The sequence below is a fragment of the Oratosquilla oratoria genome, chromosome 37 (assembly GCF_046742065.1).
Source record: "Oratosquilla oratoria isolate Oo_2021 chromosome 37, ASM4674206v1, whole genome shotgun sequence".
NCBI classification, from domain to species: Eukaryota; Metazoa; Arthropoda; class Malacostraca; order Stomatopoda; family Squillidae; genus Oratosquilla; species Oratosquilla oratoria.
Genome location: NC_134813.1, coordinates 42,294,441 through 42,308,202, shown reverse-complemented (window position 1 = coordinate 42,308,202; position 13,762 = coordinate 42,294,441). Strand labels below are relative to the sequence as shown.

The 13,762-nt window shown below is 36.8% G+C and overlaps 1 protein-coding gene across 1 annotated transcript in view; it reads right to left on the bottom strand.

The window, feature by feature from the left end:
• LOC143019478 (uncharacterized) overlaps positions 1-12,757 on the bottom strand; it is a 29,256-nt gene extending 16,499 nt beyond the window's left edge. Inside the window, exons 1-3 of the mRNA XM_076175115.1 lie at positions 11,377-12,757; positions 7,335-7,478; positions 2,523-2,690 (exon numbers count right to left, since the gene is read on the bottom strand). Of these exons, the coding sequence (XP_076031230.1) occupies positions 2,523-2,690; positions 7,335-7,478; positions 11,377-12,687 (1,623 nt within the window). The 5' untranslated portion in view covers positions 12,688-12,757. The remainder of the gene's footprint in view (positions 1-2,522; positions 2,691-7,334; positions 7,479-11,376) is intronic.
• Positions 12,758-13,762: the final 1,005 nt, after the last annotated feature.

Genomic DNA, 13,762 nt, shown 5'->3' with positions numbered 1-13,762 from the left:
TTGCAAAGAAATCTGCTGGGAAGAAATGACAGTAAAGAGTGGTGATGACTCATGGGGAAATGCTCTACTTGAGATGATTACTGACCATTCAATGACACAATGGATACAAGAGAACACTAGGTATAGAAATGAAGAAGAACCATTGAGGCTAGACTTAATAATTACATCTGAACCTAGAATAGTGGACAAGATTGAATATAAAACACCAATAGGTAAAAGTGACCACATATTGATTGAACTGGAACTTAATGAAGAAAAATATATCAAAAGAAATGAACAATATAGAAAAGGAAGAATGATGTATGAAAAAACAAACTTTGATAAAATAAGAGAATTCTTCCAACAAGAAAACTGGGAAGAAATATACAAAGAAGAAACATCAGTGGAAGAGAAATGGAATATTTTGACAAAAATTTACAAAAAAGGAGTGGAAAAGTATGTCCCAAGACAAAAACAAGAAAAAGAATATGTAAAATGCTGGTACAACAAAAGTTGTAGGGAGTTAAAAGACAAAAGAGACAAAGCCTGGACCAGATGGAAAAAAGACAGAAGACCTGAAAAATGGAAAATATATACTGGTTATAGAAATGAATATGTACAAAAGTGCAGAGAGGAAAAAAAGAAAATATGAAAAAGATGTTATAGAAAAGTGTAAAGAGCAACCAAAACTATTCTACAGATTTGTAAACAATAAACTGAAAAACAAACAAGACTTGGAGAAATTAAGACAAGGAGGAGTTGAATACACTGAGGAAATGGAAATGGCAGAAATTATGAACAAACATTTTAAATCAGTGTTTACAAGGGAAAATATACAACCTGAAGAGATTGAGTGGAAAGAAAAAGTCCCCCCTATGGAAGAAATAGAAGTAACAAAGAATGAAATATTGACACACTTGGGTAATTTTGATGTCAGAAAATCGCATGGGCCAGATGAAATAGCAAACTGGATTCTGAAAGAATGCAGGAATGAACTGGCAGACAAAATACATAGCATAATAAGCAGTTCCTTAAAAGAAGGAAAAGTTCCAGAAGATTGGAAAAAAGCAAATATAGTACCTATATATAAAGGAGGAAATAAAGAAGAACCTACCAACTATAGACCAGTCTCTCTAACAAGTACAATAGCAAAAATTTGTGAAAGAATTATCAAAAGTAGATGGGTAAAATACTTGGAAAAAAACAACGTACTAAATCCAAGGCAATTTGGATTCAGACAAGGACGATCATGCGTCACCATTTTAATATGTTTCTATTCAAGGCTAATAGATATAATACAAGAAAGAGATGGATGGGCTGATTGTGCATTTCTAGACCTAAAAAAAGCTTTTGACAAAGTACCACATAAGAAGTTGCTTAAGAAATTAGAATATGAAGGAGGAATACAAGGTAAATTGCTAAATTGGATGGAAGACTTTTTGCAAGAAAGAAAAATGAGAGTAGTGATAAGAGATCAGCACTCAAAATGGAATGAAGTAATAAGCGGTGTCCCGCAGGGAACAGTTCTGGCCCCAATAATGTTTGCTATATATATTAATGATATGGATGAAGGAATTGAAAGCTATATGAGCTTCTTTGCAGATGATGCAAAACTACTGAAAAGAGTGAAAACTGAAGAAGATTGTGAATCACTACAGAGAGATCTAAATAAAGTACAAGAATGGAGTAGGAAGTGGGAGATGGAGTTCAATACAAAAAAGTGTAGTATAATGGAATTTGGAAAAAGCAAAAACAGAATAACAAGATCATATAATTTGGGAGAAGAAGGAATAAAAAAAGTAGAAAATGAGAAGGACCTGGGAGTCATTGTTATGAATAATATGTCACCTGAGAAACATATAAATAAGATTTTTGGAGAAACTTATAATTTAATAAGAACAATCAAAGTGGCATTTACATACCTGGATGAAGAAATGGTGAGGAAAATCCTAATCACCCTGATAAGACCAAGATTGGAATATGCAGCAACGATATGGTCACCAAGTACAAAAAAATGTATAAAAAAACTTGAAAGAATACAAAGAGCAATCACAAAACTGGCACCAACACTCTCAAAACTATCATATGAAGAGAGACTACAAAAACTTAAACTACAGACACTAGAGCAAAGAAGAGAGAGAGGAGATTTGATAGCTATTTACAGAATCATGAAAGGCATAGAAATTACTGATAGAGAGAATCTGATAAAATGGGATGACAGAAATACAAGAGGACACGGAAAGAAAATAAAAAAAGACAGCTATAGAAGAGATTTGAAAAAGAACAGCTTTCCTCACAGAGTAATAGACAGTTGGAACAAGTTAGATGAGAAAGTGGTGTGTGCAAAAACAATACATGAATTTAAAAATAGTTTAGATAAAATGAGATATGAAGACGGGACCCCACGAGCATAGCTCCCCTTCCCGTAAAATACAACTAGGTAAATACACCCCTGACCAGCCAATAAATGTCCTATGTTGAACTAGTTCACCAGTTCCCACACTTTGTATTGGTTTATTACTGGCAAAACACTAGGTAATTACCCGCAACTTGGCAATGGTGGTATTGAGTTGCAATACATGCGTCTGATGCTGCTGGTCCAGATGCACCATCTTCTGCTTCATCTCTTGCATCACTAACTGTAGTTGCTTTCGATATGTTTCTGCAACTTCTTCTTTGGCTTTGTGACTTTTCAACATTAAATCTTGAAACTGTAGTGAAATATTAAAATTCAAAATTAAGAAACATCTATGACACCTGGAGTGGCTGGGTAAGGTTTTAATTCCTCCTAAATGATAATTGAATATTGCAGATTTTATTCTGTCTAACATCAGTCTTGGAGACATCACCATTGTGACGGTTCCTACTGTACTATACTTTGTCAGCAAAGACCTATGTTTCTATCCTTATGGACAATATTGCACTTGAGAGGTGGAATCATAAAAATGGTAAAGATGTGTAAAAAGCAAAGAAAAAAATACACCCACACACCCATATATATATATATATATATATATATATACATATATATATATACAGTTTTATATATATATATATATATATATATATATATATATATATATATGCAATAAAAACACTAGGAGCGTGTGTTCACAAATGCGTGAGTAACCACTGGGAAAAGTAAACTAACAAAGCAGAGCGCTTTCGTATAATTACATCTTCAGTAAAGATGTAATTATACGAAAGCGCTCTGCTTCGTTAGTTTACTTTTCCTAGTGGTTACTCACGCATATATATATACATATATATATATATATATATATATATATATATATAAATATGTATATATATATATATATATAACTTATTTTTTGGGTGAACATTAGTCTCCAACCATAAATGAAAACTGCATGACTAGTCAATAAAATGTCCCTTTAAACTTTTCATATGCTCAAACCACATTGGTGCTGCAACCCACCTCTATTCCCTGCTTTTCTTCCGCCTTTTCACTCTATTCATTCTTGTAAAACATATATTCCTAAAACACTTCATCTCAAAAATATTCATTCTTCCTTTCTGCCATCATTATATTTCATGTTTGGTCAATATAGTACCATATGTACAATCACTTCTTCACATGACATCTTCCTATCAATCATCCACAAATATCCATTTCTCATAATACAAATTAGGACGAGGGAATCGTATGAGAGGTACAAAGTAAAGAGAAGGGAAGTTAAGCATAAGATAAAGGAAGCAAAGAGGAGAGCAGATGTGAAATGGGGTAAGAGTAGGCAGAAAATTTTGAAAGTAATAAAAAGATGTTTTGGAAGGAAATTAAAAGAGAAAGAGGAGGCAAATCAAGTAGAGAAGAAAAGGTAAAAGGTGCAGATGGAGAGATGATAATGGAAGAGAAGGCAGTGAGAGGAAGGTGGGGAGAGTATTTTAGGGAGTTGCTAAATGTGAAGGAGGATAGGGAGGGAAAGGTAGTTATAGTGGGAAGCGCTAAGAAAATGAGAGTGATGAGTGAGGAAAATAGAGGAGAAATAGGGAAGGATAAAGTGAACTGATGGTGGAGATGTGTCTTGAAAGAGAGTTGATGATAGCAAATACAGTGTTTAGGAAGAAAGTCAATCATAAGTACACATGGGAGAGGGTGGTGGATGGAAGGGTGGCAGATAGAGCGTTAATGGGCTATATAGTGGTGACCAGGAGTATGGTAGGAAGAGTTAAGGATATACATGTTCTAAGGGGAGAGAGTGGGGGAATATCAGATCATTATCTGGAAGGTAAATTGAGAGTGGAGAATAGGTGGAGAAAGAGGAAAAGGGCAGAAGGTAGGGAGGTACTTAGAATGAACTGCTTAAAAGAGAGAAAAAAGGAGAATGAGTATAAGAAGCTGAAAGAGGAGTGGGAGGGAGTAAAGGACAGAGTAGAATTAGGAGTGGAGGAAGAATGGGGATGGTTCAAGGAGGGAGTCATAAGGTGTGCAAAGATGGTGTGTGGAACAAGGAGGGTGGGAGGAAATAGAAGAAAGGGTAGTGAGTGGTGGGATGAGGAAGCAAAGAAGGGTGTAGAAGAGAAGAAGCAGGCATTCATAGATTGGCTACAAATTAAGATGAGGGAATTGTATGAGAGGAACAAAGTAAAGAGAAGGGACGTTAAGCAAAAGATAAAGGAAGCAAAGAGGAGAGCAGATGTGAAATGGTGTAAGAGTATGACAGAAAATTTTGAAAGTAATAAAAAGATGTTTTGGAAGGAAATTAAAAGAGAAAGAGGAGGTGAATCAAGTAGAGAAGAAAAGGTAAAAGGTGCAGATGGAGAAATGATAATGGAAGAGAAGGCAGTGAGAGGAAGGTGGGCAGAGTATTATAGGGAGTTGCTAAATGTAAAGGAGGATAGGGAGGGAAAGGTAGTTGTAGTGGGAAGCACTAAGAAAATGAGTGATGAGTGAGGAAAATGGAGGAGAAATAGGGAAGGATGAAGTGAAAGCAGCTGTTAAGATGATGAGAGCAGGTAGGGCACCTGGGTTGGATGGATGCCATGCAGAATGTCTGAAGAAAGGAGGTACAGTTATTGTGGACTGGCTGGTGAGGTTATTTAATGTTTGTTTACAAGAGGGTAGAGTGCTGGAGGACTGGAGGAGTGCCTGTATAGTTCCACTTTACAAGGGAAAGGTGGACAAGTGTGAGTGTAGTAGTTTCAGAGGGATCAGCTTGTTGAGTGTAGTTGGGAAGGCTTATGGGAGGGTCTTGATTGAGAGGATTAGGAGAGGAACAGAGGGAGTAATTGGTGAGTAACAGTGTGGGTTTAGGACTGGTAGGGGTTGTGTAGATCAGATTTTTGTGGTAAGACAGATATGTGAGAAAGCTATAGGAAAAGGTAAGGATGTTTTTTGGGCTTTTATGGATCTGGAAAAGGCTTATGACAGGGTAGACCAGAAGGCACTGTGGGAGGTACTGCAGATATATGGGATAGGAGGAAAGCTGTTTCAAGCAGTCTAGAGTTTTTACAAGAGTAGTAGAGCTTGTGTTAGGATTAGAAATGGAGAGAGTGAATGGTTTGAGGTAAAGGTGGGACTTCGTCATGGATGTGTTATGCTGCCCTGGCTGTTTAATCTTTATATGGATGGGGTGGTGCGAGAGGTGAATGCAAGGGTAGTGGGTCAGGGGTTGGAGATGGTTAAAGAAAATGGAGAAAATTGGGAGGTGAGCCAGTTGTTGTTTGCAGACGACACTGCGCTTGTAGCAGGATCAGAGGAGGGATTGAGGAAGTTAGTGACAGAGTTTGAGAAGGTGTGTGAAAGAAGGAAGCTGAAGATAAATGTGGGCAAAAGTAAGGTGATGAGATGTACAAGGGGAGAGAGTGACAGCAGGCTGGAAGTGAGCATTAAGGGTGAAAGACTGGAGGAAATGGATAGTTTTAGATACTTGGGTACAAATGTGGCAGGAAAGGGAGGAGTGGGGGTGGAGGTAGAATGTAGATTGAGAGAAGCGAGTAAATGCCTTGGTGGATTAAAAAGTGTAATGAGAAATAGACATCTGGGAATGGATGCTAAGAGGAGGTTATATGAAGGAGTGATTGTGCCAACAGCACTGTACGGGGTAGAAACATGGAACATGAGAGAGGAAGAGAGAAGGAGTTTGAATGTGTTTGAGATGAAATGTCTGAGAAGTATGATAGGGGTTACTAGGCTGGTTTGAGTGAGAAATGAGGAGGTGAGGAGGAGAACAGGGGTGGAAAGGGAGCTGGGAGATAGGGTTGATGAAAGAGTATTGGGATGGTTTGGAAACATGGAAAGAATGAGTGAAGAAAGATTAGTAAAAGAAGTGTGGAAGGCAGAGGTGGAAGGAGTGAATATGAGGGGGCGTCCTAGGATGAGATGGATGGATGGGGTGAAAGGGGCATTACAAAAGAGAGGAATGTCTGTGAAGGAAGGAGGGGAGAGGACAGAAGATAGGGGTGAATGAAGAGGGGTTGTGTATAGATGATGCTGTGATGCATGATGGAGAGTAGGAGGGGGATGGGGGGTGAGGAAGTATGTATGAGAAAAAAATTGACGCAGCTTGAAGGGATTTCTCCCCGTCTTCTCCTTCTCTGCATGGGGGAACGGAGAGGGGGGGGGGGTTGCTGAATTTATGAAATAGCCTTGCTGTGGATGCGCTGTGTCTTGCGACACTGCTTCTGACCCAGGGCAGTGGACAGGAAGCAGGGATGACCTTTCATCCAGGAGGTGCCAAGATAAAAGGAAGGGAGGAGGGTGGAGGGGAGTGGAATATATAGGAAATGGAATGGGTGGGAGTGGTTTCTATGCCTTTTTCTTTTTGGCTACCCCCTGTGTAGGGGGAAGCCTTTGGGATATGTATGTATGTATGTATGTATGTACTATCCAAACATTCATTTACTTCCTTTACTCTATAATTCAACTCTACATCAACTCTTCATTGCCATATTCAACTTGTCACTATATTTCTTGTACTTCTCATCACTACCTTTGCTCACATTCACTTGTAACTTTCTTCTCTCACACATAATTTCAAACCCAGTCACCAACTGCTTCAATCTCTTCTCAGAATCAGCCAGAATTGCAGCATATTTTCTGAATAGCTACTAGTTCACCTCCCACATTATTGGCAAGAGTGAAACATAAAACCTTTATGGGCAATAACACTTATTCATCAAATAAACAATGACAACAAGACTAACAAATTCTAGAAACTCAAATTTGACATTTATGTTTTTCTTTCAAGAAAAGATTTACACATCTTCAACATGTATTATAATGTGAGAGTGAAAACGAGCTACAAATATTGATGATGACTCTAGACTATTACTTTAAGATAAATATATATATATTCAATGAAATAAACACAACAAGCATCCCTAACACTTACCTTCCCTTCCCATTCCATGTTTTTCTGTGTACACTGCACACTGAATTCATCAGTCTTCCTTGCTAATTCTTTCTTGCGCTTTTCTACTTCTTCTAACTTTTCTCTATCTTTCTGCTCTAACAACTTTTTCAATTTTACATTTTCCTTTGGAATGATACAAAAAAACTCACATGAAAACATACTCATACAGAAATGTCTAAACCATTAAGTTATATTTCTTATAAATATAAAAATATTCAATTATCTGCTAATCAAATAGTTGTTTCCTTTTCCATCTATAACTACCAAAGTCCCATTACAAGTAGCATGGATTGATAGGTCACATTATCTAATTTGTATGGTTTAATTTGAAGAAGCATTTCAGAGGAAAGACTGATTCATTAAAGTAATACATTCACAGTGGGAAACTGATAGGGTGATTAAATGGCTTTGCCTATGGGACTTGAACCCTAAGCTAACCCTAACCATGAGACTAGGACACTACCAACTATATTATAGTAGATGTACAAAAGAAGCTGACAGGAACTAATCCTTTGGCTTTCCAACATCAATTCCCATAGTACAGGTACTCCTCATTTAACGACGACAATTGGGACCAGCGCGCCGTCGTTAACCGAATTGGTCGTTAAGCGAAAGTGTATACATGTACGTACATGTACTGTATGTACAATGTCCAGCAATACATGTATCTTTATTTTCGTGTATTTTCCCTTTTTTATACAGTACATTAAAGCTTTATTTACGGTGGTTAGGTTCCTGAAATTACCGTATATGACCAAATCCGCGTATGCTGACATTCCATATTGAATACCGGGGTATTTTTATAGTTTCGACCATGGACGCAATATAGCAATAGAAATTTAATTATCAATTTGTAAATTAAAATGTATCAACGTAAAAAGCAATTTTGTGGGCGGAAATGAAAGTAAAAAATACCATGCTACAAGAAAATATGCTAATGAATGAAGTCGGTAGCATAGGATCGGGATGCCATCTTGTCGTCTGCCAACGTCTCTCACGAGGACGAGCCGGATGACATTTAATTTGCAGGTAATGGTTTATCAAACACAGGTTAGGTTAGTTTAGTTTAGGTTAGACGAATTTATCATCCTTTCATTTCTTCGACATCGGCATCTATCATAACAAACATGGTGTACCATTCGTCCGACATGACTTCGTTACTTACGAAATTTATTTTAGCACCTTTTTTTTCCGTTCACAAAATTGCATATTACGGTGATACATTATAATTTACAAAATTAATAATTAATTTTCTATTGCTATATTGCACCCTTGGTCGAAACTAAAAATTTACCACTACCGGTATATACTGTACCCCAGGTAGTTTTTTCAGCTTGCAGGATGGTAATGTAGACCTAAGCTTCAGAACACTTTACCTCACAGGTAATATCCACCGTACAAGTTCATTTATAACATCATACAAATTTGCCTCAGCCAACTTAATTATCGTACACGACGTCGTAACTTCGGGAGATTTACGTTAAACGAATGTCATAAAGCCCATCATTACTCTGAGTTGTCGTTAACCGAGTAGGTCGTTAAATGAGGAGTACCTGTATATGTAATCACAGTCTCTTTTTCACAGAGTCTGTTTTACTCGGAAGAGTCATCCAACAACTTTGCCAACCGTGTAGTTAATGAATGGAATAAACTTCCTGCACAGGTAGTGCAATGTAGTTCAGTTCAAAACTTTAAGGGGGTTGCCTCTCATTTCGGTGAAGAATATTCGATTTTGTCAAACTTCATGTGTGGACTGGTGTGGTGTCCCTGAACACCGCAGGACTGGTTTCCAGACGTATAACGCCACCCTTCTCAGGTAATGGCGGGTTTAAAGGGCCCGTCAGCCACGCCCCTTTCTTTGCTATGGTTGTTTTCCTTGTATTTTGTTGTTTTTTGTTGTTGTTTTTGAGAATTTTATACTCTGATATTGTTGTACGATAGGTTAGGCAGCAGTCACCACACTCAGTGCGATCGAAAAAGGGTTCAGCGTATGCGTGCGTCATTTCTCCACGTGCTATCCTGTTTTATACATTTCTTGTTTATAAATTCACTACTCCATAACTAAATATGTCAGATGTGATAGTTGCCGAAGTATTTTGCTTCATTCTGAACCTGAGAAGTGCAAGAATACTCACCTTAGCAAAGGGATTGTATTGCATGTGTACCATTCATTATGTGAAGGATATGGAAGGTTAGGATTGTCATGATTCTCCGCTGGCATGGGTAGAAAAGAAATGTAATGAACATCTGCTGCTTACTTCCCAGAAATGGTCAAAGGATTATGTAAGTAGATATGTGCATTTGATACTCTTTGGAGGCACTTTTAAGGAGTAGTGAATATATAAACATAAAAATGCCATTTTCTCAAAACTAGTTTTTTTGCACAAAAGTAACTATAACTTCGTGTGTAAATAAGCAATTTTGATCATTCTTGTTGGAAAATGATCGTGATACTTATATCTAACAAAAGTAGTAAATTCATTCTTAACCTACTTGATATATATTTTTGAAAAATTTTTAAAGTTGTGATTCTATGTTTTTTTTTTTATATAATTTGCTGTAAGGCTGACTTTCTTTTTCACTTATAATTATGAGTATACTAGTTTAAGTACATCTGGATGTCTACTAACTGTACACCAAAGGAAATCATTATTCTCCTCATACTTTTGGAAAAATAAACGTTATTTAAAAAATAACTCAAAATTGCAAGTAAATTGTCTGTTGTGTAAAATTTTCTTAATGGATTTCAGTAAACTTTCTGTCACAGATGCATCCCATTTCCCTGCACATTGTGTTAAATTTCCATTGTCTTACATAAAAAAATAAGGTTGGGAGGACCAGAAATGCATAATCTGATCGAGCGAATCACCGAAATGAGAGTTAACTCCCTTAAGAATCATTTAGATAAACACCTAAGCAAGATGCTGTAATAATTATAATTTATTTTATATTGTTTGTTTTTGTTTTCTCATAATATGTCTGTTTGATTTTCATTTATTATTAGTTATATGTTAATTCATTATTATTTACTATTTACCTGTTTGTTTATTATTTAATTATACCTATGCATTTATGTATTTAATTTGTTATTTACATTATTATAGTTTTTATTTATCAATTTATTATTATTATGATTTTTTTTCGCATCTGACCTAGATATGGACCAAAAGGTCTTCTGTTGGCATGCTTCGCCTTTGTAATATAATGCTGTATTGCACCGAAATGATGGATTCATAGAAGTTGCACAGGAGGGGAACAGAAAGTAAGGATAGTAGAAATGGAAAGAAACTGGTATTCTTCTTTGAATGAAGATTAGCCTTTGGGCATAAAAGAATGCTACATGACTGGTCTGTAGGTATGTCACTAAAATCTGTTATACACTGACTATATTAAACTTATTTAGTCAGTGTATGTGGTCAAGTTAGGGAACTTGGTCACCATAGTAGGGGTCATAAGAAAATTTCCTCCTACTAAGATTAATATGGTCATACTTGGGAGACAGTCATGCTATGGGACTAAGAATAAACAGAAAAAATACCTGACGAGTAATAAAATTACTGGATATGTAGCATGTAACACTTGAGAACATCACTGAGGTTGGCCTAATTAACTACTCCAACACAAATCAACCAACAAAAAGGTTAGTTTATTATGAAATTAATTTTGTCATCACCCCTTTTCCAGGCATGTAAATTATTCCATCATATACAAAGTAAACAATGAGTTAATTTATCATGTATTCCATTTAATAAACACCTCAATCCTATATAAATACATTACTCCACAGTAGAAACTAATCTTTCCAATCTGTGCACCTGGTAATAAGAAACTGTTCCTCCCATTAAACTTCATCGGTCAATATAAAATACTATTATCTTCAGTGACATTGTTGTATACCTTCAGGTGATGTTCTGATTCCTCTTAAAAATAAAAAAAATTCTACAGTTCTACTGTATATTCATACATAAACTAGTGAAAACTTATATTAATTCTATGAATAAAATAAGTTCAAAGCACAAACCTCTTGAGCTAATTCATATTTCTTCATTGTAGCCTTATGTTCAATTGACCATCTTTCTTCAGCACTTTTCAGCGCCAATTTCTGCCTCTCATTGAATAACTTTTCTTGTTGAAACTGTAAAGTCTTAAGCTGGGTTTCAACCAAAGATGTAACAGTATCATTATACTTTTTATTCAATGTGGTATTCAATTCCGAGAGCCTATCCTTGTCAGATTCACTCTTACTTTCCTTCAAGATTCGCTCTCTTGCTTGACCTTCTGAATCACTGTTGCTACTGCTATAACTATTTTCTATTTCCTGAGAGTCGGATAACCCACTAGATATTGGATCTCTGTATCCTTCCTTGGAGGAAACATGAAAAGAATTACTATGCGGATGTTTCTGTTGTTCCTCACTTACTCTACTTCCCGAGGATAGATTGGGAAGAGAACCTAGATATGTTCTTCTTGAATACTTAGCCACAGGAACTGAGCTGGATGAGACTTCTTTGGGGGAGTAATTCTCCATTGAATTGATTAACGTAAAAAGATTCTCTCTCACCCTCTTCTGCAACTGTGGACTAACAGGAAGGTTTATCAGATTCCCATTTGACGTTAAAGTATCATTCTTGACATCACAGTTAACAATAGAATTATAATTCCTCAAGGTGTCATAACCTGTGATTGACGCTGCAAAGTTAGACTTATAAACTACAGTTCTCTCTGATGGCTGAGATGCTGATGTACCTACCATTCTTGATGTAAATGTCTTTTCAATCTCTTTACTTTCATCATCTATTTCACTTATGATACTTTCAATTTGATAATCTGACAACTCCAAAACTGAAGTGTTGTCCCCATCAATTGATGAGAGAAGCGGGTCATCAAGAATTTTCTTACTGGACACAATATTGTAGTCCAAACTTTCTGTAAGATTTTTAACAACATCATTCAGGTCCTTTTTGGGTGTGGAGGTGATATACGAAGGTACATTTTCATCAGGTACTTTTGACTTTGTCGGAGTATTGGGCAGCTGATCTATACGTATGGTTGATCTTGGCTGAATTGAGGACATACTAGAATGCCCAGACTCAACACTTAGACCGGAATCTGGCCCACTTGAAGAACTACGCTGATCTCGTGATTTTGGGTCATCTTCGTGAAAATGTTCATCTGTAACCAACAATGATGAATTTTCTTGATGACCCAACAGTCTCGAGCGAACTTCAGCACCATTATTCACTTCTGTGGGTTTTTTATGTTCATCTCCATTATTGTGAGATATCAAGCATGAAGGTGATGGGTCAGGTATTTTGTGGTTCTTCGATTCCATTTTTAGCCATTTCAGGTACAGGTTTGACAATTTCAATTGCTTTCACTACCGTTGTCGTTTGAACTGGAAGGTAAACATCATCTAACAATAACAAAGTTGTGAAGGATAACAAGTATAAATGTGGAGTATAAAATTTTTCACATGTACAATATATCATATATAATGTATGATGTATAACATATAATATATATGCACATATATAAATGTGTGAAAATTCCACATATAGAAAAATTATAGCATTAGAGAAACCGCACGAGATGGGAGTGACTACAATATCTGTCGTTTCGGCAATCATGGTCGTACAGAAAGTATTAGTGCTGTGTAGGAAACCGCACTCGTAACTCGTGAACTGTTCATCAGTTAGAATAGTTAGAAAATCCGTTCTTAGTATTCTTTTCCTTAAATTATTTGTTTATTTATTTATCATGGTTCGCCTACATAGGTCAGATCACCCGTTTTCGCGAGATCGGATGTTTTAGGAGAGGAAGAAAATGTCTGTAGGATAATGAAACGACAATCGCGTGCAAAAGGGAGCCGTTGCCACTGAGCGCTTTTAAGAGATATTTATTGATTATTGGATCGCTGTTTAGGAGGCATGTGACAGGAGACTTCAGGGTTGAAGCTTGCATCATTATCACCCAACGAAAGTAGGGGAAATGGTCGGAGATATAGTTGTAGAGCACAGCAGAAACACGGTATTTTTTCATTTAGTGAAAGGTAAACTGAAATGAGAAGATGCAGTATGAGAGAAAAGTATAAACGAAGTGAATTATGTACAAAAAAAGTGTTTGTGCATGCGGATGTGTTTTGTTTCTTCTGTATACTGCTCAGGGGAGAGACACAGAAGACTGTACAGTGAAGTCTGGGTGTGGTGTGTCCGACTTGGCAGAGCTGGGCGCTTTCCTCGGTGCGTTCCTAGGTACGTTCCTCGGTGTCCTGACTATATATGTGTCAGTCAGGACACAGATGAACGCATTTAGGAACGCGCCCTGCTCTGCGATCAGGTGTTCATGTCTGGCATACAGTCTTTCTAGACCAAATTCCTCCAGTCTTTCCCATCCCTTTTAATACGTAC